The sequence below is a fragment of the Neophocaena asiaeorientalis genome, unplaced genomic scaffold, assembly GCF_003031525.2.
Source record: "Neophocaena asiaeorientalis asiaeorientalis breed wild unplaced genomic scaffold, Neophocaena_asiaeorientalis_V1.1 scaffold623, whole genome shotgun sequence".
NCBI classification, from domain to species: domain Eukaryota; kingdom Metazoa; phylum Chordata; class Mammalia; order Artiodactyla; family Phocoenidae; genus Neophocaena; species Neophocaena asiaeorientalis.
Genome location: NW_020172294.1, coordinates 264,797 through 289,443, shown reverse-complemented (window position 1 = coordinate 289,443; position 24,647 = coordinate 264,797). Strand labels below are relative to the sequence as shown.

At 38.5% G+C, this 24,647-nt stretch overlaps 1 protein-coding gene across 1 annotated transcript in view; it reads left to right on the top strand.

The window, feature by feature from the left end:
• Positions 1–24,227, top strand: part of DDX10 (DEAD-box helicase 10) — a 281,032-nt gene extending 256,805 nt beyond the window's left edge. Inside the window, exon 18 of the mRNA XM_024766407.1 lies at positions 22,472–24,227. Coding sequence (XP_024622175.1) covers positions 22,472–22,649 — 178 coding nt within the window. The 3' untranslated portion in view covers positions 22,650–24,227. The remainder of the gene's footprint in view (positions 1–22,471) is intronic.
• Positions 24,228–24,647: the final 420 nt, after the last annotated feature.

The window sequence follows — 24,647 nt, the reverse complement described above, 5'->3', positions numbered from 1 at the left end:
CAAAAAAAAAAAAAAAAAAAAAGAATAAGACAGTTTTTGTCCTCAAGGAACTTGGAATCTAATCGGTGAAGCAGATAAGTAAAATAGACAGTCTTAGTACAGCATTTCGTAGGGTGTGATGGAGGAGTGCATAGTGCTAGGGGGCACCTAAGAGGGCACTTAACCTACACTAGGATGGTCTGGAGAAGCTTCCCGGAGCTGAGTCAGGAGGGGAATGAATAACAAATAGTTACAGAGGCACTAGAAAGACTTAGATGGGTTTGAGAGAGATTAGTGAAGAAATGATCAATTAAATTAAGGATGTGAAGAAGAAGTGGTTAAAGGATGACTTCCAGGCTTTTAGTAGGGGTATTACTGTTCACTCAGAAGGAAAATATAGGAGGAAGAATAGATTTGGGGAAAACATGTAGTAGTTAGGGGCATGTTAAGTTTGCGGTGCCTTTGCAAATGTAGATAGAGATTTCCAGGATCCAGCTGAATATGCTGATCTGGTGGTCAGGAAAGAACTCTAGGCTATAAAGATGAATATTTTATAAGTCATTAGCACTATGGAAGATAGTTGGAATACTGAACTGCATGAGAATACTCAGAATGAATATGTAAAATGAGAATAGTAAAGGGCAAAGGATGGAACCTAGAAATATAGATGTAAGTAATGGTGACAAAGGAAGAGGAAACTAAGATACCATTAGGGAGGTAGTAGTTAATCTGTAAGTACTTAAAAGTTAGATGATTGCCCGTTACATCTCATGGAAGCTGTAGTAATGGTAAAATTTTAACTGTCCGCTGACTGGGTGTTAACTCAACAGAAGTCATGTGTTTGGAAAAATGAATTACTAAATTTAGCCTTAACATGACCATTTATATAATTTTGAAAAACATATGCAAAGCCAAAATTTAGAACACTGGGAACTTGTGCTATTAAAAACAGGGGATTGGTCAGCAGCCTGACGCCTGCGTACCCACAGACTGGACTGAGTGCTGTGGGAGTTTTCCCATGCGTAAAGCTCTCCTCTGTTGGAACTTGAATTAGAAGCAAGTTCCGATGAAACATTGCCTTCTTCATTGCAGTAATGGTACCTCTCAGGACTCCAAAGAACCTTCAACAAGGTCATGATTTCTGCCTTTCAGATGAGTAGGCATTTATTGAATGACTTTTTTTTTTAACATCTTTATTAGAGTATAACTGCTTTACAATGGTGTGTTAGTTTCTGCTTTATAACAAAGTGAATCAGTTATACATATACATATATCCCCATATCTCTTCGCTCTTGTATCTCCCTCCCTCCCTATCCCACCCCTCCAGGTGGTCACAAAGCACAGAGCTATCTCCCTGTGCTATGTGGCTGCTTCCCACTAGCTATCTATTTTACATTTGGTAGTGTATATATGTACATGCTACTCTCTCACTTAGTCCCATCTTACCCTTCCTCCTCCCCGTATCCTCAAGTCCATTCTCTAGTAGGTCTGCGTCTTTATTCCCATCTTGTCCCTAGGTTCTTCATGACCTTTTTTTTTTTTTACATTCCATATATGTGTGTGTTAGCATACGATATTTGTTTTTCTCTTTCTGACTTACTTCACTCTGTATGACAGACTCTAGGTCCATCCACCTCACTACAACTAACTCAATTTCGTTTCTTTTTATGGCTGAGTAATATTCCATTGTATATATGTGCCATATCTTCTTTATCCATTCATCTGTCTCATCCGTCAGTGGACACTTAGGTTGCTTCCATGTCTGGCTATTGTAAATAGAGCTGCAATGAACATTGTGGTACATGACTCCTTTTGAATTATGGTTTTCTCAGGGTATATGCCCAGTAGGGGGATTGCTGGGTCATATGGTAGTTCTATTTTTAGTTTTTTAAGGAAGCTAATACTGTTCTCCATAATGGCTGTATCAATTTACACTCCCACCAACAGTGCAAGAGGGTTCCCTTTTCTCCACACCCTCTCCAGCATTTATTGTTTGTAGATTTTTTGATGATGGCCATTCTTGACTGGTGTGAAGTGATACCTCATTGTAGTTTTGGTTTGCATTTCTCTAATAATTAGTGATGTTGAGCATCTTTTCATGTGCTCTTTAACCATCTGTATGTCTTCTTTGGAGAAATGTCTATTTAGATCTTCTGCCCATTTTTTGATTGGATTGTTTGTTTTGATATTGAGCTGCATGAGCTGTTTGTATATTTTGGAGATTAATCCCTAGATGGTTGCTTCGTTTGCAAATATTTTCTCCCATTTTGAGGGTTGTCTTTTCATTTTGTTTATGGTTTCCTTTGCTGTGCAAAAGCTTTTAAGTTTCATTAGGTCCCATTTGTTTGTCTTTATTTCCATTACTCTAGGAGGTGGATCGAAAAAGATCTTGCTGCAATTTATGTCAGAGTGTTCTGCCTTTGTTTTCCTCTAAGAGTTTCATAGTATCCGGCCTTATTTAGGTCTTTAATCCATTTTTAGTTTATTTTTGTGTATGGTGTTAGGGAGTGTTCTAATTTCATTCTTTTCCATGTAACTGTCCAGTTTTCCCAGCACCACTTATTGAAGAGACTGTCTTTCCTCCATTATGTATTCTTTCAAGTCTTTATTGAATTTGTTACAGTACTGCTTCCGTTTTATGTTTTGGCTTCTTGGCTGCGAGGCATGTGGGACCTCAGCTCCACGACAAGGGATCAAATCCACAACCCCTTCATTGGAAGGTGAAGTCTTAAGCACTGGACCACCAGGGAAGTCCCCTTCATTGTATATTCTTGCCTTCTTTGTCATAGATTAGGTGACCATAGGTGCGTGGGTTTATCTCTGGACTTTCTATCTTGTTTCCATTGATCTGTTTTTGTGTTAGTACCGTATTGTTTTGATTACTGTAGCTTTATAGCACAGTCTGAAATCAGGGAGCCTGATTCCTCCAGCTTCGTTTTTCTCTCTCAAGATTGCTTTGGCGATTCATGGTCTTTTGTGTTTCCATACAAATTCTAAAATTTTTTTGTTCTAGTTCTGTGAAAGATGCCATTGGTAATTTGATAGGGATTGCACTGAATCTGTAGACTGCTTTGGGCAGTATAGTCATTTTCACAATATTGATTCTTCCAATCCAAAAACATGGTATATCTCTCCATCTGTTTGTGTCATTTTTGATTTCTTTCACCAGTATCTTATAGTTTTCTAAGTACATGTCTTTTGCCTCCTTAGGTAGGTTTATACCTAGGTAATTTATTCTTTTTGTTGCAATAGTAAATGGGATTGTTTCCTTAATTTCTCTTTCAGATTTTTCATCATTAATGTATAGGAACGCAAGAGATTTCTGTGCATTAATTTCGTATCCTGCACCTTTACTGAATACATTGATTAGCTCTAGTAGTTTTCTAGTAGCATCTTTAGGGTTTTCTTTGTATAGTATCATGTCATCTGCAAACACTGGCAATTTTACTTCTTCTTTTCCAATTTGGATTCCTTTTATTTCTTTTTTCTTCTCTGATTGCCATGGCTAGGACTTCCAAAACTATTTTGAATAGTGGCAATTGTGGAAATACTTGTCTTGTTCCTGATCTTAAAGGAAATGCTTTCAGTTTTTCACCATTGAGAATGATGTTTGCTTTGGGTTTGTCATATATGGCCTTTATTATGTTGAGTTAGGTTCCCTCTGTGTCCACTTTCTGGAGAGTTTTTATCATAAAATGGTGTTGAATTTTGTCACAAGTTTTTCCTGCATCTATTCAAATGATCATATGGTTTTTATTCTTCAGTTTGTTGATGTGGTGTATCACACTGATTGATTTGTGGACATTAAAAAAATCCTTGCATCCCTGGGGTAAATTCCACTTGATCATGATGATCCTTTTTTGTTTGAATTTTATTTATTTTTTTATACATCAGGTTCTTATTAGTTATCCATTTTATACATATTAGTGTATATATGTCAATCCCAATCTCCCAGTTCATCACACCACCATCACACCCCCAGCCACTTTCTCCCTTTGGTGTCCATACGTTTGTTCTCTACGTCTGTGTCTCTGTTTCTGCCCTGCAAACCAGTTCATCTGTACCATTTCTCTAGGTTCCACATATATGCATTAATATACGTTATTTGTTTTTCTCTTTCTGACTTACTTCACTCTGTATGACAGTCTCTAGATCCACCCACGTCTCTACAAATGACCCAATTTCGTTCCTTTTTATGGCTATATGTAGCACATCTTCTTTATCCATTCGTCTGTCAGTGGGCATTTAGGTTGCTTCCATGACCTGGCTATTGTAAATAGTGCTGCAATGAACATTGGGGTGCGTGTGTCTTTGAATTATGGTTTTTCTCAGGGTATACCCAGTAGTGGGATTGCTGGGTCATATGGCAATTCTATTTTTTAGTTTTTTAAGGTACCTCCATACTGTTCTCCATAGTGGCTGTATCAATTTACATTCTGACCAACAGTTCAAGAGAGTTCCCTTTTCTCCACACCCTCTCCAGCATTTGTTGTTTGTAGATTTTCTGATGACCCATTCTGACGGGTGTGAGGTGATACCTCGTCGTTTTGATTTGCATTTCTCTAATATTTAGTGATGTTGAGCAGCTTTTCATGTGCCTCATGGCCATCTGTATGTCTTCTTTGGAGAAATGTCTATTTAGGTCTCTGCCCATTTTTTGATTGGGTTGTTTGTTTTTTTAATATTGAGCTGCATGAGCTGTTTATATATTTTGGAGACTAATCCTTTACAGTTGATTAGTTTTCAAATATTTTCTCCCATTCTGAGGGTTGACTTTTTGTCTTGTTTGTATTTTCCCTTGCTTTGCAAAAGCTTTTAAGTTTCCTTGGGTCCCATTTGTTTATTTTTGTTTTTATTTCCATTACTCTAGGAGGTGCACCAAAAAAGATCTTCCTGTGATTTATGTCAAAGAGTGTTCTTCCTATATTTTCCTCTAAGAGTCTTTTAGTGTCTGGTCTTACATTTAGGTCTCTAATCCATTTCGAGTTTATTTTTGTGTATAGTGTTAGGGAGTGTTCTAATTTCATTCTTTTACATGTAGCTGCCCAGTTTTCCCAGCACCACTTATTGAAGAGACTGTCTTTTCTCCATTGTATATCCTTGCCTCCTTTGTCATAGATTAGTTAACCATAGGTGCATGAGTTTATCTCTGGGCTCTCTGTCCTGTTCCATTGATCTATATTTCTGTTTTTGTGCCAGTACCATATTATCTTGATTACTGTAGCTTTGTAGTATAGTCTGAAGTCAGGGAGTCTGATTCCTCCAGCTCTGTTTTTTCCCTCAAGACTGCGTTGGCTATTTGAGGTCTTTTGTGTCTCAATACAAATCTTAGGATTTTTTTGTTCTAATTCTGTGAAAGATGCCATTGGTAATTTGATAGGGATTGCATTGAATCTATAGATTGCTTTGGGTAGTATAATCATTTTCACAATATTGAGGCTTCCAATCCAAGAACATGGTATATCTCTCCATCAGTTTTTATCATCTTTAATTTCTTTCATCAGTGTCTTACAGTTTTCTGCATACAGGTTTTTGTCTCCCTAGATAGGTTCATTCCTAGGTATTTTATTCCTTTTGTTGCAGTTGTAAATGGGAGTGTTTCCTTAATTTCTCTTTCAGATTTTTCATCATTAATGTATAGGAATGCAAGAGAGTTCTGTGCATTAATTCTGTATACTGCAACTTTACCAAATTCATTGATTAGCACTACTAGTTTTCTGGTGACATCTTTAGGATTCTCTGTGTATGGTGTCATGTCATCTGCAAACATTGACAGTTTTACTTCTTTTCCAATTTGTATTCCTTTTATTTCTTTTTATTCTCTGATTTCTGTGGCTAGCACTTTCAAAATTATGTTGAATGATAGTGGTGAGAGTGGACATCCTTGTCTTTTTCCTGATCCTAGAAGAAATGCTTTCAGTTTTTCACCATTGAGAATGATGTTTGCTGTGGGTTTGTCGTATATGGCCTTTATTATGTTGAGGTAAGTTCCCTCTATGCCCACTTTCTGGAGAGTTTTTATCATAAATGGGTGTTGAAGTTTGTCACTTTTTTTGCATCTATTGAGGTGATCATGTGGTTTTTATTCTTCAATTTGTTAATATGGTCTATCATATTGATTCATTTCCATATATTCAATAATCCTGGCATCCCTGGGATAAATCCCACTTGATCATGGTGTATGATCCTTTTAATGAGTTGTTGGATTCTGTTTGCTAGTATTTTGTTGAGGATTTTGCATCTATATTCATCAGTGATATTTGTTTGTAATTTTCTTTTTTTGTAGTATCTTTGTCTGGTTTTGGTATCAGGATGATGGTGCCCTCATAGAATGAGTTTGGGAGTGTTCCTTCCTCTGCAATTTTTTGGAAGAGTTTGAGAAGATTGGGTGTTAGCTCTTCTCTAAATGTTTGCTAGAGCTCACCTGTGAAGCCATCTGGTCCTGGACTTTTGTTTGTCACAATATTTTTAACCACACTTTCAATTTCAGTACTTGTGATTAGTCTGTTCATATTTTCTATTTCTTCCTAGTTCAGTCTTGGAAGGTTATACCTTTCTAAGAATTTGTCCATTTCTTCCAGGTTGTCCCTTTTATTGGCAAAGGGTAGCTTGTAGTAGTCTCTTAGGATACATTGTATTTCTGCAGTGTCTGTTGTAACATCTCCTTTTTCATTTCTAATTTTATTGATTTGAGTCCTCTCCCTCTTTTTCTTGATGAGTCTGGCTATCAATTTTGTTTATCTTCTCAAAGAACCATCTTTTAGTTTTCTTGATCTTTCCTATTGTTTTTTTTTTGTTTCTATTTCAGTTATTTCTGTTCTGATCTTTATGATTTCTTTCCTTCTACTAAGTTTGGTTTTTGTTTGTTCTTCTTTCTCTAGTTCCTTTAGGTGTAAGGTTAGATTGTTTATTTGAGATGTTTCTTGAGGTAGCCTTCTATTGCCATAAACTTCTCCGTTAGAACTGCTTTTGCTGCATCCCGTAGGTTTTGGATCGTTGTGTTTTCATTGTAATTTGTTCCTCGGTATTTTTTGATTTCCTCTTTGATTTCTTCAGTGATCTCTTGGTTATTTAGTAACGTATTGTTTAGCCTCCATGTGTTTGTGTTGTTTACATTTTTTTCCCTGTAATTCATTTCTCGTCTCATAGCGTTGTGGTCAGAAAAGATGCTTGATAAGATTTCAATTTTCTTAAATTTTCTGAGGCTTGATTTGTGACCCAAGATGTGATCTATCCTTGAGAATGTTCCGTGCGCACTTGAGAAGAAAGTATAATCTGCTGTTTTGGGATGGAATGTCCTATAAATATCAATTAAATCTATCTGGTCTATTGTGTCAGTTAAAACTTCTGTTTCCTTATTAATTTTCTCTTTGGATGATCTGTCCACTGGTGTAAGTGAGGTGTTAAAGTCCCCCACTATTATTGTGTTACTGTTGATTTCCTCTTTTATAGTTGTTAGCAGTTGCCTTATGTATTGTGGTGCTTCTATGTTGGGTGCATATATATTTATAATTGTTATATCTGCTTCTTGGATTGATCCCTTGATCATTATGTAGTGTCCTTCCTTGTCTCTTGTAACATTCTTTACTTTCAAGTCTATTTTATCTGATACGAGTATTGCTAGTTCAGCTTTCTTTTGATTTCCATTTACATGGAATATCTTTTTCCATCACCTCACTTTCAGTCTGTATGTGTCCCTAGTTCTAAAGTGGGTCTCTTGAAGACCACAAATATGTATATATGGGTCTTGTTTTTGTGTCCATTTCACAAGCCTGTGTCTTTTGGTTGGAGCATTTAATCCATTCTTGTTTAAGGTAATTATCGATATGTATGTTCCTATTACTATTTTCTTAATTGTTATGGGTTTGTTTTTGTAGTTCCTTTTCTTCTCTGTGTTTCCCACTACTTTGTGTGTGCGCACCAAGAGTGGAGTCTCTGTTTCCCCCAGTCCTGTCGAAGTCCTGCAATCAAATCCCACTAGCCTTCAAAGTCTGATTCTCTATGAATTCCTCCTCCTGTTGCCGTACCTCCAGATTGGGAAGCCTGACGTGGGGCTCAGAACCTTCACTCCAGTGGGTGGACTTCTGTGGTATAAGTGTTCTCCAGTTTGTGAGTCACCCACCCAGCAGTTATGGGATTTAATTTTATTGTGATTGCGCCCCTCCTACCCTCTCATTGTGGCTTCTCCTTTGTCTTTGGATGTGGGGTATCTTATTTGGTGAGTTCCAGTGTCTTCCTGTCGATGACTGTTCAGCAGTTAGTTGTGATTCAGGTGCTCTTGCAAGAGGGAGTAAGCATACATCATTCTACTCCGCCATCTTGAACCAATCTTTCATGATGATCCTTTTAATGTGTTGTTGGATTCAGTTTGCTAGTATTTTGTTGAGGAATTTTGCGTCTATGTTCATCAGTGATGTTTGCCTGTAATTGTCTTTTTTTGTGATATCTTTGTCTGGTTTTGGTATCTGGGTGATGGTGGACTCGTAGAATGAGTTTGGGAGTGTTCCTTCCTCTGCAATTTTTTTGGAAGAGTTTGAGAAGGGTAGGTGTTAACTCCTCTCTAAATGTTTGATAGAATTCGCCTGTGAAGCCATCTGTTCCTGGACTTCCGTTTGTTGGAAGATTTTTAATCACAGTTTCAATTTCAATACTTGTAATTGGTCTGTTTATATTTTCTATTTCTTCCTGGTTCAGTCTTGGAATGTTGTACCTTTCTAAGAACTTGTCCATTTCTTCAAGGTTGTCTGTTGGTGTATAGTTGCTTGTAGTAGTCTTTTACGATGCTTTGTATTTCTGTGGTGTCCATTGTAACTTCTCTTTTTTATTCTAATTTTATTAAGTCATCTCTCTTTTTTCTTTTTTCTTTTTTTTTTTTGCGGTACGCGGGACTCTCACTGTTGTGGCCTCTCCCATTGCTGAGCACAGGCTCCGGATGTGCAGGCTCAGTGGTCATGGCTAATGGGCCCAGCCGCTCCGTGGCATGTTCGATCTTCCCAGACTGGGGCAGGAACCCGTGTCCCCTGCATCGGCAGGCAGACTCTGAACTACTGCGCCACCAGGGAAGCCCTCCCTTATTTTCTTGATGAGTCTGGCTAAAGGTTTATCAATTTTTTTTTCTTCTCAAAGGACCAGCTTTTAGTTTCATTGGTCTTTGCTCTTGTTTTTTTCGTCTCTCATTTATTTCTGCTCTTATCTTTATGATTTCTTTCCTTCTAATTTTGGGTTTTGTTTGTTATTCTTTCTCTAATTGCCTTAGGGGTAAGGTTATGTTGTTTATTTGAGACTTTTCTTCTTTCTTGAGGGAAGATTGTATTGCTATAAATTTCCCGGTAAGAACTGCTGTTGCTGCATCCCATAGGTTCAGTCATTGTGTTTTCATTGTCCTTTGTATCTAGGTATTTTTTGATTTTCTCTTTGACTTCTTCAGTGATCCAGTGATTGTTTAGTAATATATTGTTTAGCCTCCTTGTGTTGTGTATTTTCCATTTTTTTTCCTGTAACTGATTTCTAATCTCATAGCTTTGTGGTTGGAAAAGATGCATGATTTCAGTTTTCTTAAATTTACTGAGGCTTGATTTGTGACCCAAGATGTGATCTATCCTGGAGAATGTTCCGTGTGCAGTTCAGAAGAAAGTGTATTCTGCTGCTTTCTGAGATTTTTTTTTTTTTTTTTTGCGGTATGTGGGCCTTTCACTGCTGTGGCCTCTCCCGTTGTGGAGCACAGGCTCCGGACATGCAGGCTCAGCAGCCATGGCTCATGGGCCCAGCCGCTCCGCGACATGTGGGATCCTCCCGGACTGGGGCACGAACCCACGTCCCCTGCATCGGCAGGCGGACTCCCAACCACTGCGCCACCAGGGAAGCCCTGAGATGTTTTTTGATTTCTCTTTTTATTTCTTCTTCAACGCGTTGGTTGTTCAGGACTGTGTTTTTAAATTTCCACATATTGTGAATTTTTCAGTTTTCTTATAATTAATTTCTAGTTTCATACCATTGTGGTTGATAAAAATACTTGGTATTATTTCAGTCTACCTAAATTGCTAAGATTTGTTTTGTGACTTATCATATAGTGTTTCCGAAGAATGTTCTGAGTGTGCTTGAGAAGAATGTGTATTCCTTTGCTGTTGGGCAGAATGTCCTGTATATTTTTGTTCAGTCTCTTTGCTCTAAAATGTTGTTCCAATCCAGCATTTCCTTACTGATTTTTTTTGTCTGGATGATCTAGCCATTGTTGAAAGTGGTATACTAAAGTCCCCTTCTCTTATTGTATTGTTGTCTATTTCTGTCTTCAGATCTGTTAATATTTAATATATTGTGGTGCTCCAGTGTCTGGTCTATGTGTATTATTGTTATATCCTCTTAATGAATTGACCTCCTTGTCTTTATATAATGATATTGTTTGTCTCTTGTTACCATTTTTAGCTTAAAGTATATTTTGTCTGATGTAAGTAACTACCTTTGCTCTCTTTTGGTTTCTACTTGCATGGAATATCTTTCTTCCAGCCCTTCATTTTGAGACTATGTGTTCTTAAAGGTGAATTGAATTTCTGGTAGGCAGTGTATAGTTGGGTCTTATCTATGCCACCAATCTATGCCTTTTGATTGGAGAATTTAATCCATTTACATTTAGAATAATTATTGATTGGTAAGGAATTACTAATGCCATTGTATTGTTTTCTGGCTGTTTGTTGTTCCTTTGTTCCTTTTTTTCCTTCTCTTGCTACCTTCCATTGTGAATTGGTGATTTCTTAGAATGGTATGCTTTGATTCCTTTCTCTTTATCTTTTGTGAATCTGCTGTAGGTTTTTGCTTTGTGGTTCCCCTGAAGCTTACAGAAGACATCTTATAGATAGATAATAGTCTATTTTACACTGATAACAGCTTATTTTAATCACATACAAAACCTCTACCCTTTTACTCCCCTCTTCTTATGTTTTTGATATCACAATTTACCTCCTTTTATATTGTGTATTTATTAACCAGTATTGTAGCTATAGTTATTTTTAATACTGTTGCCCTTTAACCTTTATACTGGAGTTAAATGTTGAACACACCAGCATATTACAGTAGTAGCATATTTTGAATTTAACTGTATACTTACCTTTGCCCAGTGTCTTGGATATTTTCATGTACTAAATAGTGTCCTTTGATTTAACTTGAAGTCCTTTCAGCATTTTTATTTGTTGTTGTTAAGGCAGGTCTAGTGGTGATGGATTCCTTCAGCTTTTGTTTGTCTGCGATACTCTTTCTCTCTCCTTCATTTCTGAAGGACAACATTGCCAGATAGAGTACAGTCAGCCCTTTGTATCAGTGGGTTCCACATCCACATTCAACCAACTGTGAATCGAAAATACTCAAGGAAAAAGAATTCCAGAAAGTTCTAAAAACCAAAATCTTAATTTGCCATGCACCAGCAACTGTTTACATAGCATTTACATTTTATTAGGTATTAAAAGTAGTCTAGGAATGATTTAAAGCATATGGAAGGATGTGAGTAGGCTACATGCAATTACTACACCATTTTATATAGGTACTTGAGCATCTGCAGATTTTGGTATCACTGGGAGGGGGAAGAAGGGGGGTCCCAAAACCAATTCCCCGTGAATTCTGAGGGATGACTGCATTCTTGGTTGGCAGGTTTTTTTCCTTTCAACACTTTTGCTTATATCATCACATTCTTTCTTGGTGTGTAAAGTTTCTGCTGAGAAGTATGCTAATAGTCTTATGGGAACTCCCTTGTAAGCTGCAAGTTTCTTTTCTCTTGTTGCTTTTAAGATTCAGTCTTTTTCTCTGATTTTTGACAATTTTATTATAATATGTCTTGGAGGAGATCTCTTTAAGTTGAGTTTGTTTGGATACCCATGAGCTTCATGAACTTGGGTTTCCAAACCTTTACACAGATTAGGGAATTTCTCAGCTGTGATTTCTTTCAGTAAGTTTTCTTACCCCTTCTTCCTCCTCTTCCTCTGGGATTCCAGTAATTCACAAGTTGTTTCCTTTGAGAATTTACCATAGATCACACAGGCTTTCCTCACTCTTTTTATTATTATTTTTTTGTTCTCCCCTGACTAGATAATGTCAAAATTCCTGTCTTCTAACTCACAGATTCTTTCTTCTCTTTGATCCATTTGCTGTTGATTCTCTCTTTTGAGATTTTCATTTCATTCATTGTATTATTCAATTCCAGAGCTTCTGTTTGGTACTTTTTAATGATTTCTGTCTCTTTGTTGAATTTCTTACTGTGTTTGTGTACTGTTTTCCTGATTTTGTTGAATTTTCTTTCTGTGTTTTCTTGTACCTCATTGAGCTTCCTTAAAACAGCTATTTTGAATTCCTTATCCAGTAAATTGTAGATCTTCATGTCTTTGTGATAGGTTTTTGGAAGATTATTGTGATCCTTTGGTGGTATCATGTTTCCTTGATTTTTCATGTTTCAGGTTTTGTGTTGCTGTCGTCACATTTGCAGTAGCAGTCAACTTCTCCAGTCTTTATTAACTGCCTTCAGGAGAGAATACCTTTTGTCAGCCCTCCTAGGGATTCTGAGGCTTTCTATAGATATGCCTGCTCTGTGCTCCTTGCTCCCTTTTGTGGGAGAATTCTTAAACTTGTGTACCTTCTCTTCATTCTGCAATGCACCAGGATGCATACTGATAGCTTCCCTTTTGTTTTCCCATGGGTGATACTAAAGCTGAAGCTTGTGGCCTCTCCCTGACCTGCAGGTTTGGGTCATGCTCACTAGCTATCTGCCAAAGCTCACTCTCACCACCAACATCAGGAGCACTTACAGGGATCTGGATACAGGGTGGACAGGGGTGTGGGTGAGGCCCGTGGAGCCCTAGGGGTGCCCATGGGCCAGTTGGAGGGATCTACATGCAGGGCGTCTCCAGCAGTTCGTAGGTGGGCTTCTTGAAGGAATTCATGGTGTAGTTAGTAGGATTCATGTCCTTTTAATTACCTCTGAGAGTCCTATCTGCCACTCTTCTAGCCTCTTCCCCACTCAGTCCCCACCCCATGCAGCTCATTATTTAGTACTCTGGATAGGGTGAGAGAGAAATGGGGAGGAAGTTTTGTATAGTAGGGGAAGCCAGGCACTCACTCACTCATATGTTCTCACTTTCCCCAATAGGAAAAATCACAGGCCAAGAAGATCTTTCTTGGCCCTGAACTGTGACACCTTGGAGGAGGGTTGATATGAATAAAGTCAAACTGTTCCATTTACTGTCTCCAGTGTGTCCAAACTCGTGTTTTTTTGCTGCATTGGTATGCTGGAACTTCTCCACAGGAGACCTGGACTTCCATAAAGGCTCACTTATGTGTGGCTGATTATATAAATATTGTTATTCCACTGCCAAGAGGGACTGCAGTGGTGTTTTGTGGGTCACTGCAGGGTTCACAGCTGGGACAGGTCTGTATACCTCTTACCCGATACATGATTGGGACAGACTCTTCCCGGGCCTCTTAGTGTAGTAGTGCTAGTGCTAGATCCCACAGCTCCCACAAAGGCACTTTTGTCCATGGACGGATGCCAGATTGTGGTTGGGAGGGAACATGAGCGAGGATATCTCATTTAGCCATGTTGCTGACATCACCCTCTGATGCCAAACCATTTAGAAGAGCCCTTTTCTTTTTATTATTATTTTTTAATTTATTGTTTTTTATTTTATTTTTTAGGTTGAAGTAGCTGTCATGTTTTATTTAGTTTTTTTTCTTCTCAGGTCTTTCTTGGAGTATAGTTGCTTTACAGTGTTGTTAGTTTCTGCTGTATAACAAAGTGAATCAGCTATACATATACATATATCCCCATATCCCCTCCCTCTTGCATCTCCCTCCCACTCTCCTTATCCCACCCCTCTAGGTGGTCACAAAGCACTGACCTGATCTCCCTGTGCTATGCAGCTGCTTCCCACTAACTATTTCACATTTGGTAGTGTATATATGTCAATGCCACTCTCTAACTTTGTCCCAGCTTACCCTTCCCCCTCCCCGTGTCCTCAAGTCCATTCTCTAGGTCAGTGTCTTTATTCCTTTCCTGCCTCTAGGTTCATCAGAACCTTTTTTTTTTTTTTTTTAGATTTCATATATGTGTTAGCCTATGGTATTTGTTTTTCTCTTTCTGACTTCACTGTATGACATACTCCAGGTCCATCCATCTCACTACAGATAACTCAGTTTCGTTTCTTTTTATGGCTGAGAAAAATTCCATTGTATATATGTGCCACATCTTCTTTATCCATTCATCTATCGATGGGCACTTATGTTGCTTCCATGTCCTGGCTATTGTAAATACTGCTGTAACGAAAATTGTGGTATATGACTTTCTGGATTATGGTTTTCTCAGGGTATATGCCCAGTAGTGGGATTGCTGGGTCGTATGGTAGCTCTATGTTTAGTTTTTTTAAGAACCTCCATAGTGTTCTCCATAGTGGCTGTATCAATTTACATTCCCACCAGCAGTGCAAGAGAGTTCCCTTTTCACTACACCCTCTCCAGAATTTATTGTTTGTAGGTTTTTTGATGATGGCCATTCTGACCGGTGTGAGGTGATATCACCTTGTAGTTTTGATTTGCGTTTCTCTAATAATTAGTGATGTTGAGCATCCTTTCATGTGTTTGTTGGCAATCTGTATATCTTCTTTGGAGAAATGTCTATTTAGGTCTTCTGCCCATTTTTGGCTTGGGTTGTTTGCTGTTTTCATATTCAGCTGCATGAGCTGGTTTTATATTTTGGAGATTAATCCTTTGTCAGTTGGTTCGTTTGCAAATATTTTCTCCCATTCTGAGAATTGTCTTTTCGTCTTGTTTGTAGTTTCCTTTGCTGTGCAAAAGCTTTTAAGTTTCATTAGGTCCCATTTGTTTATTTTTGTTTTTATTTCCAATACTCTAGGAAGTGAGTCAAAAGGGATCTTGCTGTCATTTATGTCACCGAGAGTTCTGCCTGTGTTTTCCTCTAAGAGTTTTATAGTGTCTGCCCTTACATTTAGGTCTTTAATCCATTTTGAGTTTATTTTTGTGTATGGTGTTAGGAAGTGTTTTAATTCATTCTTTCACATGTAGTTGTCCAGTTTTCCCAGCACCACTTATTGAAGAGTCTCTGTTTTCTCCATTGTATATTCTTTCCTCCTTTATCAAAGATAAGGTGACCATATGTGCGTGGGTTTATCTCTGGGCTTTCTATCCTGTTCCATTGATCTATCTTTCTGTTTTTGTGCCAGTACCATACTGTCTTGATTACTGTAGCTTTGTAGTATAGTCTGAAGTCAGGGAGCTTGATTCATCCAACTCCATTTTTCTTTCTCAAGATTGCTTTGGCTATTCAGGATCTTCTGTGTTTCCACACAAATTGTGAAATGTTTTGTTATAGTTCTGTGGAAAATGCCATTGGTAGTTTGATAGGGATTGCATTGAATCTGTAGATTGCTTTGGGCAGTATAGTCATTTTCACAATGTTGATTCTTCCAATCCAAGAACATGGTATATCTCTCCATCTGTTTGTATCGTCTTGAATTTCTTGCATCAGTGTCTTATAGATTTTCTGCATACATGTCTTTTGTCTCCTTAGGTAGGTTTATCCCTACATATTTTGTTCTTTTTGTTGCAGTGGTAAATGGGATTGTTTCCTTAATTTCTCTTTCAGATTTTTCATCATTAGTGTATAGGAATGCAAGAGATTTCTGTGCATTAATTTTGTATCCTGCAACTTTACCAAATTCATTGATTAGCTCTAGTAGTTTTCTGGTAGCATCTTTAGGATTCTCTATGTATAGTGTCATGTCATCTGCAAACAGTGACAGTTTTACTTCTTCTTTTCTGATTTGGATTCCTTTTATTTCCTTTTCTTCTCTGATTGCTGTGGCTAAAACTTCCAAAACTATGTTAAATAATAGTGGTGAGGGTGGACAACCTTGTCTTGTTCCTGATCTTAGAGGAAATGGTTTCAGTTTTTCACCATTGAGAACAATGTTGGCTGTGGATTTGTCATATATGCCCTTTATTATGTTGAGGTAGGTTCCCTCTATGTCCACTTTCTGGAGAGTTTTTATCATAAATTGGTGTTGAATTTTGTCAAAAGCTTTTTCTGCATCTATTGAGATTATCATATGGTTTTTATCCTTCAGTTTTTTAATATGGTGTATCACATTGATTTGCATATGTTGAAAAATCCTCGCATTCCTGGGGTAAATCCCACTTGATCATGGTGTGTGATCCTTTTAATGCATTATTGGATTCTGTTTGCTAGTATTTTGTTGCGGATTTTTGCATCTATGTTCATCAGTGATATTGGCCTGTAGTTTTCTTTTTTTGTGACATCTTTGTCTGGTTTTGGTATCAGGGTGATGGTGGCCTCGTAGAATGAGTTTGGGAGTGTTCCTCCCTCTGCTATTTTTTGGAAGAGTTTGAGAAGGATAGGTGTTAGCTCTTCTCCAAATGTTTGATAGAATTCGCCTGTGGAGCCATCTGGTCCTGGGCTTTTGTTTGTTGGAAGATTTTTAATCACAGTTTCAATTTCAGTGCTTGTGATTGGTCTGTTTATATTTTCTATTTCTAACTGTTTCAGTCTTGGAAGGTTATACTTTTCTAAGAATTTGTCCATTTCTTCCAGGTTGTCCAGTTTATTGGCATATAGTTGGCTTGTATTAATCTCTCATGATCCTTTGTATTTCTGCAGTGTCAGTTGTTACTTCTCCTTTTTCATTTCTAAATCTGTTGATTTGAGTCTTCTCCGTTTTGTTCTTGATGAGTCTGGCTAATTGTTTATCATTTTTGTTTAACTTCTCAAAGAACCAGCTTTTAGTTTTACTGATCTTTACTATTATTTTCTTCATTTCTTTTTCATTTATTTCTGATCTGATCTTTATGATTTCTTTCCTCCTGCTAACTTTGAGGGGTTTTTTTTCTTATTTCTCTTATTGCTTTAGGTGTAAGGTTAGGTTTTTTTATTCGAGATGTTTCTTGTTTCTTGTGGTAGGATTGTATTGCTATAAACTTCCCTCTTAGAACTGCTTTTACTGCATCCCATAGGTTTTGGGTCATCGTGTTTTTATTGTCATTTGTTTCTAGTTATTTTTTATTCCCTCTTTGATTTCTTCAGTGATCTCTTGGTTATTTAGTAGTGTATTGTTTAGCCTCCATGTATTTGCATTTTTTACAGTTTTTTTCCTGCATTTGATATCCTGTCTCATAGTGTTGTAGTCGGAAAGGATACTTGGTACGATTTCATTTTCTGTAAATTTACCAAGGCTTGATTTGTGACCCAAGATATGATCTATCCTGGAGGATGTTCCATGAGCACTTGATAAAGTGTATGCTGTTGTTTTTGGATGGAATGTCCTATTAATATCAATTAAGTCCATCTTGTCTAATGTGTCATTTAAAGCTTGTGTTTCCTTATTTATTTTCATTTTGGATGATCTGTCCATTGGTGAAAGTGGGGTGTTAAATCCCCTGCTATTATTGTGTTACTTTTGATTTCCCCTTTACGGCTGTTAACATTTGCCTTATGTATTGAGGTGCTCCTATGTTGGGTGCATAAATATTTACAGTTGTTATGTCGTCTTCTTGGATTGATCCCTTGATCATTGTGTAGTGTTCTTCTTTGTCTCTTGTAACAGTCCTTATTTTAAAGTCTCTTTGGTCTGATATAAGAATTGCTACTCCAGGTTTCTTTTGATTTGCATGCATGGAATATCTTTTTCGATCCTCTTACTTTCAGTCTGAATGTGTCCCTAGGTCTGAAGTGTGACTCTCGTAGACAGCACATATACGGGTATTGTTTTTGTATCCATTCTGCCAGTCTATGTCTTTTGATTGGAGCTTTTAATCCATTTACATTTAAGGTCATTATCGATATGTATGTTCCTGTTACCATTTTCTTAATTGATTTGGGTTTGTTTTTGTAGGTCTTTTCCTTCTCTTGTGTTTCCTGCCTAGAGAAGTTCCTTTAGCATTTGTTGTAAAGCTGGTTTGGTGGTGGTGAATTCTCTTAACTTTTTCTTGTCTCTAAATATTTTAATTTCTCCTTCAAATCTGAATGAGATCCTTGCTGGGTAGAGTAATCTTGGTTGTAGGTTTTTCTCCTTCATCACTTTAATATGACCTGCCAGTCGCTTCTGGCTTGCAGAGTTTCTGCTGAAAGATCAGCTGCTAACCTTATGGGGATTCCCTTGTATGTTATTTGTTTCTTTTCCCTTGCTGCTTTTAATATTTTTTCTTTGTATTTAATTTTTGATGGTTTGATTAATATGTGTCTTGGTGTGTTTTTCCTTGGATTTATCCTGTATGGGGCTCTCTGCACTTCCTGAACTTGACTATTTCCTTGTTAGGGAAGTTTTCAACTATTATCTCTTCAAATATTTTCTCACACCCTTTCTTTTTCTCTTCTTCTGGGACCCCTATAATTCGAATGTTGGTGTGTTTAATTTTCTCCCAGAGGTCTCTGAGACTGTCCTCATTTCTTTTCATTCTTTTTTCTTTATTCTGCTCTGTGCTAGTTATTTCCACTATTTTATCTTCTGGGTCACTCCGTTCTTCTGCCTCAGTTATTCTGCTATTCATTCCTTCTAGAGAATTTTTAGTTTTGTTTATTGTGTTGTTCATCATTTTTTCTTTTTAGTTCTTCTAGGTCCTTGTTAAATGCTTCTTGTATTTTCTCCATTCTATTTCCAAGATTTTGGATTATCTCTACTATCATTACTCTGAATTCTTTTTCTGGTAGGCCGCCTATTTACTCTTCATTTGTTTGGTGGGTTTTTACTTTACTCCTTCATCTGCTGCATACTTCTCTGTCTTCTCAATTTGTTTAACTTACTGTGTTTGTGTTCTCCTTTTTACAGGTTGCAGTTTTGTAGTTCATGTTGTTTTTTGGTGTCTGCCCCCAATGGATGAGGTTGGTTCAGTAGATTGTGTAGGCTTCCCGGTGTAGGGGACTGGTGCCTGTGTTCTGGTGGGTGAGTCTTGATCTTGTCTCTCTGGTGGGCAGGGCTGCATCCAGTGGTGTGTTTTAGGGTGTCTGTCAATTTAGTATGATTATAGGCAGCCTCTCTGCTAATCAATGGGGTTGTGTTCCTTTCTTATTAGTTGTTTGGCATGGGGCATCCAACTGCTGGCTGTTGGGTGAAGCTGGTCTTAGCACAGAAATGGATATCTCTGGGAGAGCTCTTGCCAATTGATATTACTCGGGCCCAGAGGTCTCTGGTGGTCCAGTGTCCTGAACTTGGCTATCCCATCTCAGAGGCTCAGGCCTGACGCCAGGTTGGAGCACCAAGACCCTGTCGGCCACATGGCTCAAAAGAAAAGGGAGAAGAAAAGAAAGAAAAAAATTTTAAAAAATAAGAATAAATTTAAAAATTATTAACATAAAGAAAATAATAATTCAGAAAATAAAGAAGAGAGCAGCCAAACCAATAAACAAATCCACCAATGATAACAAGCTCTAAAAACTAAACTAAGATAAACATAAATATCAGAAACAAATCAGTCTCACACAGCAAACCCCAAGTCTACAGTTGCTTCTAAAGTCTACCACCTCAATTTTCGGACAATTCGTTGTCTATTCAGGTATTCAACCGATGCAGGGTACATCAAGTGGATTGTGGGGATTTAATCTGCTGCTCCTGAGGCTGCATGGAGAAATTTCCCTTTCTCTTCTTCGTTCGCACAGTCCTGGTATTCAACTTTGTTTTGGCCCCACCTCTGCATGTAGGTCGACCTCAGGTATCTGTTCCCTGCCCAGCCAGGAGGCGGTTAAAGCAGCAGCTGATTAGGGGCTGTGGCTCACTCAGGCCAGGGGGAGGGACGGGTACGGTGGTTATAATTGGAATGCAGGGCGAGCCTGCGGCGACGGCAGAGGCCAGCATGACATTGCAACAGCCTGAGGCATGCCATGTGTTCTCCTGGGGAAGTTGTCCCTAGATCATGGGACCCTGGCAGTGGCGGGCTGCACAGGCTCCTGGTGGAGGGGTGTGGATAGTGACCTGTGCTTGGACACAGGATTGTTGGTGGCAGCGGCAGCAGCCTTAGTGCTTCATGGCAGTCTCTGGGGTCCAAGCTGATAACCACGGCTTGTGCCCATCTCTGGAGCTCATTTAGGCGGTGCTCTGAAGCCCCTCTCTACACGTTGAGCCTCAGCTCCCAGCCCCGCCCGCCCTGGTGGGTGAGCAGACAAGCCTCTCAGGTTGGTGAGTGCTGGTTGGCGCTGATCCTGTGTGCGGGAATCTCTCCGCTTTTCCCTCTCCACCCCTGTTGCTGAGCTCTCCTCCGTGGCTCCAAAGCTTCCCCCACCCCCCATTCTCCCTCCACCATCTCCATGAGTGAAGAGGCTTCTTAGCGTGTGGAGACTTTTCCTCCTTCACAGCTCCATCCCAGAAGTGCAGGTCCTGTCCCTATTCTTTTGTCCCTGTTTTTTCTTTTTCCTTTTGCCGTACCCAGGTACATGGGGAGTTTCTTGCCTTTCTGGAAGTCTGAGGTCTCCTGCCAGTGTCAGTAGGTGTTCTGTAGGAGTTGTTCCACATGTAGATGTATTTCTGATGTATTTGTGGGGAGGAAGGTGATCTCCATGTCTTACTCCTCCACCATCTTGAAGGTCCCCCCCGAGTCCTTTTCTGAAGATACCAAATTATGACCATATTCTGACTAAATGTTTACCAGATTTATTACATTATTCCCTTTTTGGGAAATGAATGTTTTCTAGATTCATAACATTTTCCCCCGTTTTAGCAAGTTACCTGTAGAATATCTAAATCATTATTTAATAATTAATTTGTTCTACCAATTACCACTTTTTTGCTATGGAAAGTAGTATAAAATATCTTTTTAAAATTTGAACTGGTCCACAAAGCAGCAGTGCTGCTAATTCTGAAAATATTTTCCATCTACATAAATTTTCCATCTTTTTTTTTAGTATCTGAACCAGCTATTTCCTGCACAGAATATAGTGTGCAGAGCACATTAAGAAAGGAGGCGTTAGTAAAGCCCACTAATTAGGCTGCTTCTGATGAGCTGCTCTTAGATGCACTTGAAATACAGGCAGGGCAAAAATCAGTATTAACTTGTTCCAAATAAATCATGGTACTCTAGCCCGGTGGAATTGGCACCATACTGGCCATAATCAAGCAGATTTTAGGACTCAGTACTTTTTTTTAAAGTCCTCTTTCCACTAAGAGTAACTTTGTTTACTGACTGAATTCCCATTATAGGGAACTCTTTCGTGTCCATCTCTGTAGGTACATACCCACCCTTTTAAAATATGATTATTTGTAGCTTTAAATAACCTCATAGTTTGTCTTTCCTCCAGTGGTGAGAGAGAATGGCTGCTGAGTCAGAGTACTGGGCATTTCTGGGAGGTGAATGGGGAAATAGTTTACAGTTTTGCTTCAGGCTGGTCAGAACTGGATATGCTGATTAGGCACATTCACTTTGATATCCCCACTATCTTCTTAAGGCATAATAGAGTCCATTGTAACTTGAGCAATTTATTCTCTTTTGGAATACATCCTATGCTTGGAATACATTTTGCTTTCAATTTTCTGACTTTGGGGCTGAATTTAGAGTAATTCAGCTCTGGGTTTGAATTCCATGTGCATAATCTAGGTTCAGTCATTTAACCTCTTCTAACCTCACTGTAGAATGAGGCTGGTGCTCACCACACCAAGGATTGCCATGAAGATAAATGTTGTAATCTATGTAAAGCATGTAGCACAGTGCCAGACCCTTGGTAAGCCCTTAATAAATAGTTGCTACTGCCATTGCTACTAGATGGATTTTGTATTTTGTTTTAAACTTGTATCCAATAATTCGGTCATTTTTGAACATGATGATGGTATGTTTAAAATGCCTTGAGGATGTTTTGCTTTCTCTTCTGATTTTAATGTATCAAGTGATTTTCTCTACCTTCAGAAATTAGTTTTATTTTTATGGTCTGTGCCTCAAGTGTGTGTCAAATACTGCCGTAGTGTTTATGTTTTCTTCAGACCATTTGTGAGTCTTAGATACAGATTTAAATGGGGCAGATTTACTTGATGTCTTAAGTAATTTGTAACTTAACATTTCAGGTTCTATTTTATTCATGATCTATATATCACAACAGATATTACTGCTACCTAAATGATAACCTAACTATATAGAGACTGTTTGATGTGACAGGACAAGCGCAGATTGGAGCCAGTCTGGAGCCAGAATGTGGGCCAACTGGTGTCCTCATATTGTGAATGATATATCCAGAGCTTCCTAGAATTACTGTGAGGATTGGATGACACAGTGTATACAATGTACCCTGCACAGTGCCTGGTATATTATAGGCCCCCTCCCCACATCTGTTAATGGGAAGGTAGTTACTCTGACACAGATAGCCTGATGTTGTCATAGCTTCTTTCCCTCCTGAATAATATCACTTTACCAAGTATCTGTTATTGGTAATTTTGTTCTATTTTAAGTGTTTGACTTCATAATAATGGATTTATTTATTTATAAAGTAAATCATTGGATTTGTTCCCACCAGTGATACCAAGAAGAAGCAGGCAATGAGGAAAAAGAACGACAGTGAAGTGGAAGACGTGAGACCCACCAGTCATGACAGAAAGAAGACCAAGTGGGAAACCTCAGAGCCTTTGGATACAGGCCTGTCTTTAGCCGAGGATGAAGAGCTGGTGTTACATCTGCTCAAAAGTCAAAGCTAAATAGTACTTGCTCTTGTCTTCTTCTTGAAACCTCTAGTCATGATTATGTGGGCAAGAAGTTGAAAAAACAGTTGGCTTTGGGGCATGTAGGTAACATGAGTCCCATGCCCAAAGGACCCATTCTTCAGACAGGAGCTATCATACCTCTAAGCCCCTTTCACAGGCCATGCTTGCACCATCCCAGAGCAAACTCACAGTGATGGTGGATTATAAAATTTCCTGATCCCATTTTCCAGCCTGTGCTCTGTTAGATTTTATCCATGGGTTCCTACATCTTATCACTGGAAATGCTTCCTTTGTTTTACTGGCAAGTTCTAGAGACCTTGTTTCATTGTTGGAAATTCCTGTTTTGCTTACCATACAGAAGTTTCTCTGTAATATTAAACAAAATTGCTCAGAGAAAGAGTATGATGAGTATGATGGACCAACCCTGAGAAAAAATGAATATTTTTTAATTGCCATGATCAATAATAAACATATTTCCTATAAAATAAAATATTAATGTTTTCATTGTATCCAGAAATGTGAGAGCATTCTCAAGGGAAGTTTCTTAAGATTAAAATGCTTGGCCAATTCCTGAAACAGTGAATCTTTCATATACTTAAATTAGCCTTCCTAAAGATATCATTTAACTTATACTTGCAGACTTGGCAGCCATTTATAAATAGAAATCCTGACTCTGAAGACTTTGTGATCTAAAACCAGATCTGTTAGTGAGCACCTAGTATGCTGTAGGTCTTCTACAAGTGCCTTTTGCAGCAGGTACCACAGATCCCTGCCCAGAGCCAGCTCCTGATAATGAGTAGAATAACACAGAGCCTCTTTTGGTTATAAGTAACTGGCATATTCTTCACGGGGAAAGAAATCTGTGCCTTGGCATGACACCAGTGATTTGATCATGATTTGTCATCTTCTCCTTATTCTCTCCCTTTCCTACTTTCCACTCCATGCACAAACAAAAATAATTTTTGCTTACTGGTACAAATGATTCATGAATCCAAGGAAGGGAATATCCATAATTGCTTCCATCTCAGCCTAAGTCCATATTTGTCCCTGAAAAGTTTCTCCTACTTTCTTGCTTGGTATCCTCATGAGCAATACCAACATCTTTTAGTCCTCAAAATGAGAAACTTGACAACTCCTCAGCTTCTCCCTTTCCCCACCCTTCACTTTGATGGTTCTATTGATTCTTCTTCATAATGACCCTCTTATCTCCATTGTTTCTTCTCTGTCTTCACAGCTTCTGCTTTCAGGCAGAGTTACATTCTCATCATGACCTGCTCAGATTTCTGCAGTGATCTCCGAACTGGTCATTGTGCTTCCTGCCTCACATTTTTCTAGGCCAATCTTCCGTGTTGTCAGAATTCTCTTCATAGCATTGATCTGGCATGTTTCTTACTTCCGTTGCAGTGCTTATTATGTAATGTTGAAGACATTTGTTTATAAGCCTGTTGCCCCTGTTGTAAGACAAGTTTCTTGAGAGCATAAAGAATGTGTTTATCCCTCCTGTGTATCCCCAGAGCCAGACACAGCACCTGCCCTATAATAGGTTCAATAAAGGCTTTTTGAGTTAATGAATGGACAGTAAAACACCAAGACAGTTTTTGAAAGTGTGTGGTAGTGCATTGCTCTGTTACCTCTGGTGGGAAGGATATAAAATGGTGGAAATGAGAACTGGATGAAATAGCTACAATGGGCAAGAATGACTATAATGGAGAAAACAGATGAGAAAGGAATTTGGGGTATAACAACCTGGGATGATTTTGAAATTAAGGTTGCTGGTATAGGATCTCTTGAATATTTTCAAAGGGCAAAAAGATGCAAGAGTATATAAACTGAAGGTTTGGCCTTCCCTGGTGGTGCAGTGGTTAAGAATCTGCCTGCCAATGCAGGCGACATGGGTTTGAGCCTTGGTCCAGGAAGATGCCCCATGCCGTGGAGCAACTAAGCCCAGGCGCCACAACTGCTGAAGCCCATGCACCTAGAGCCCATGCTCCG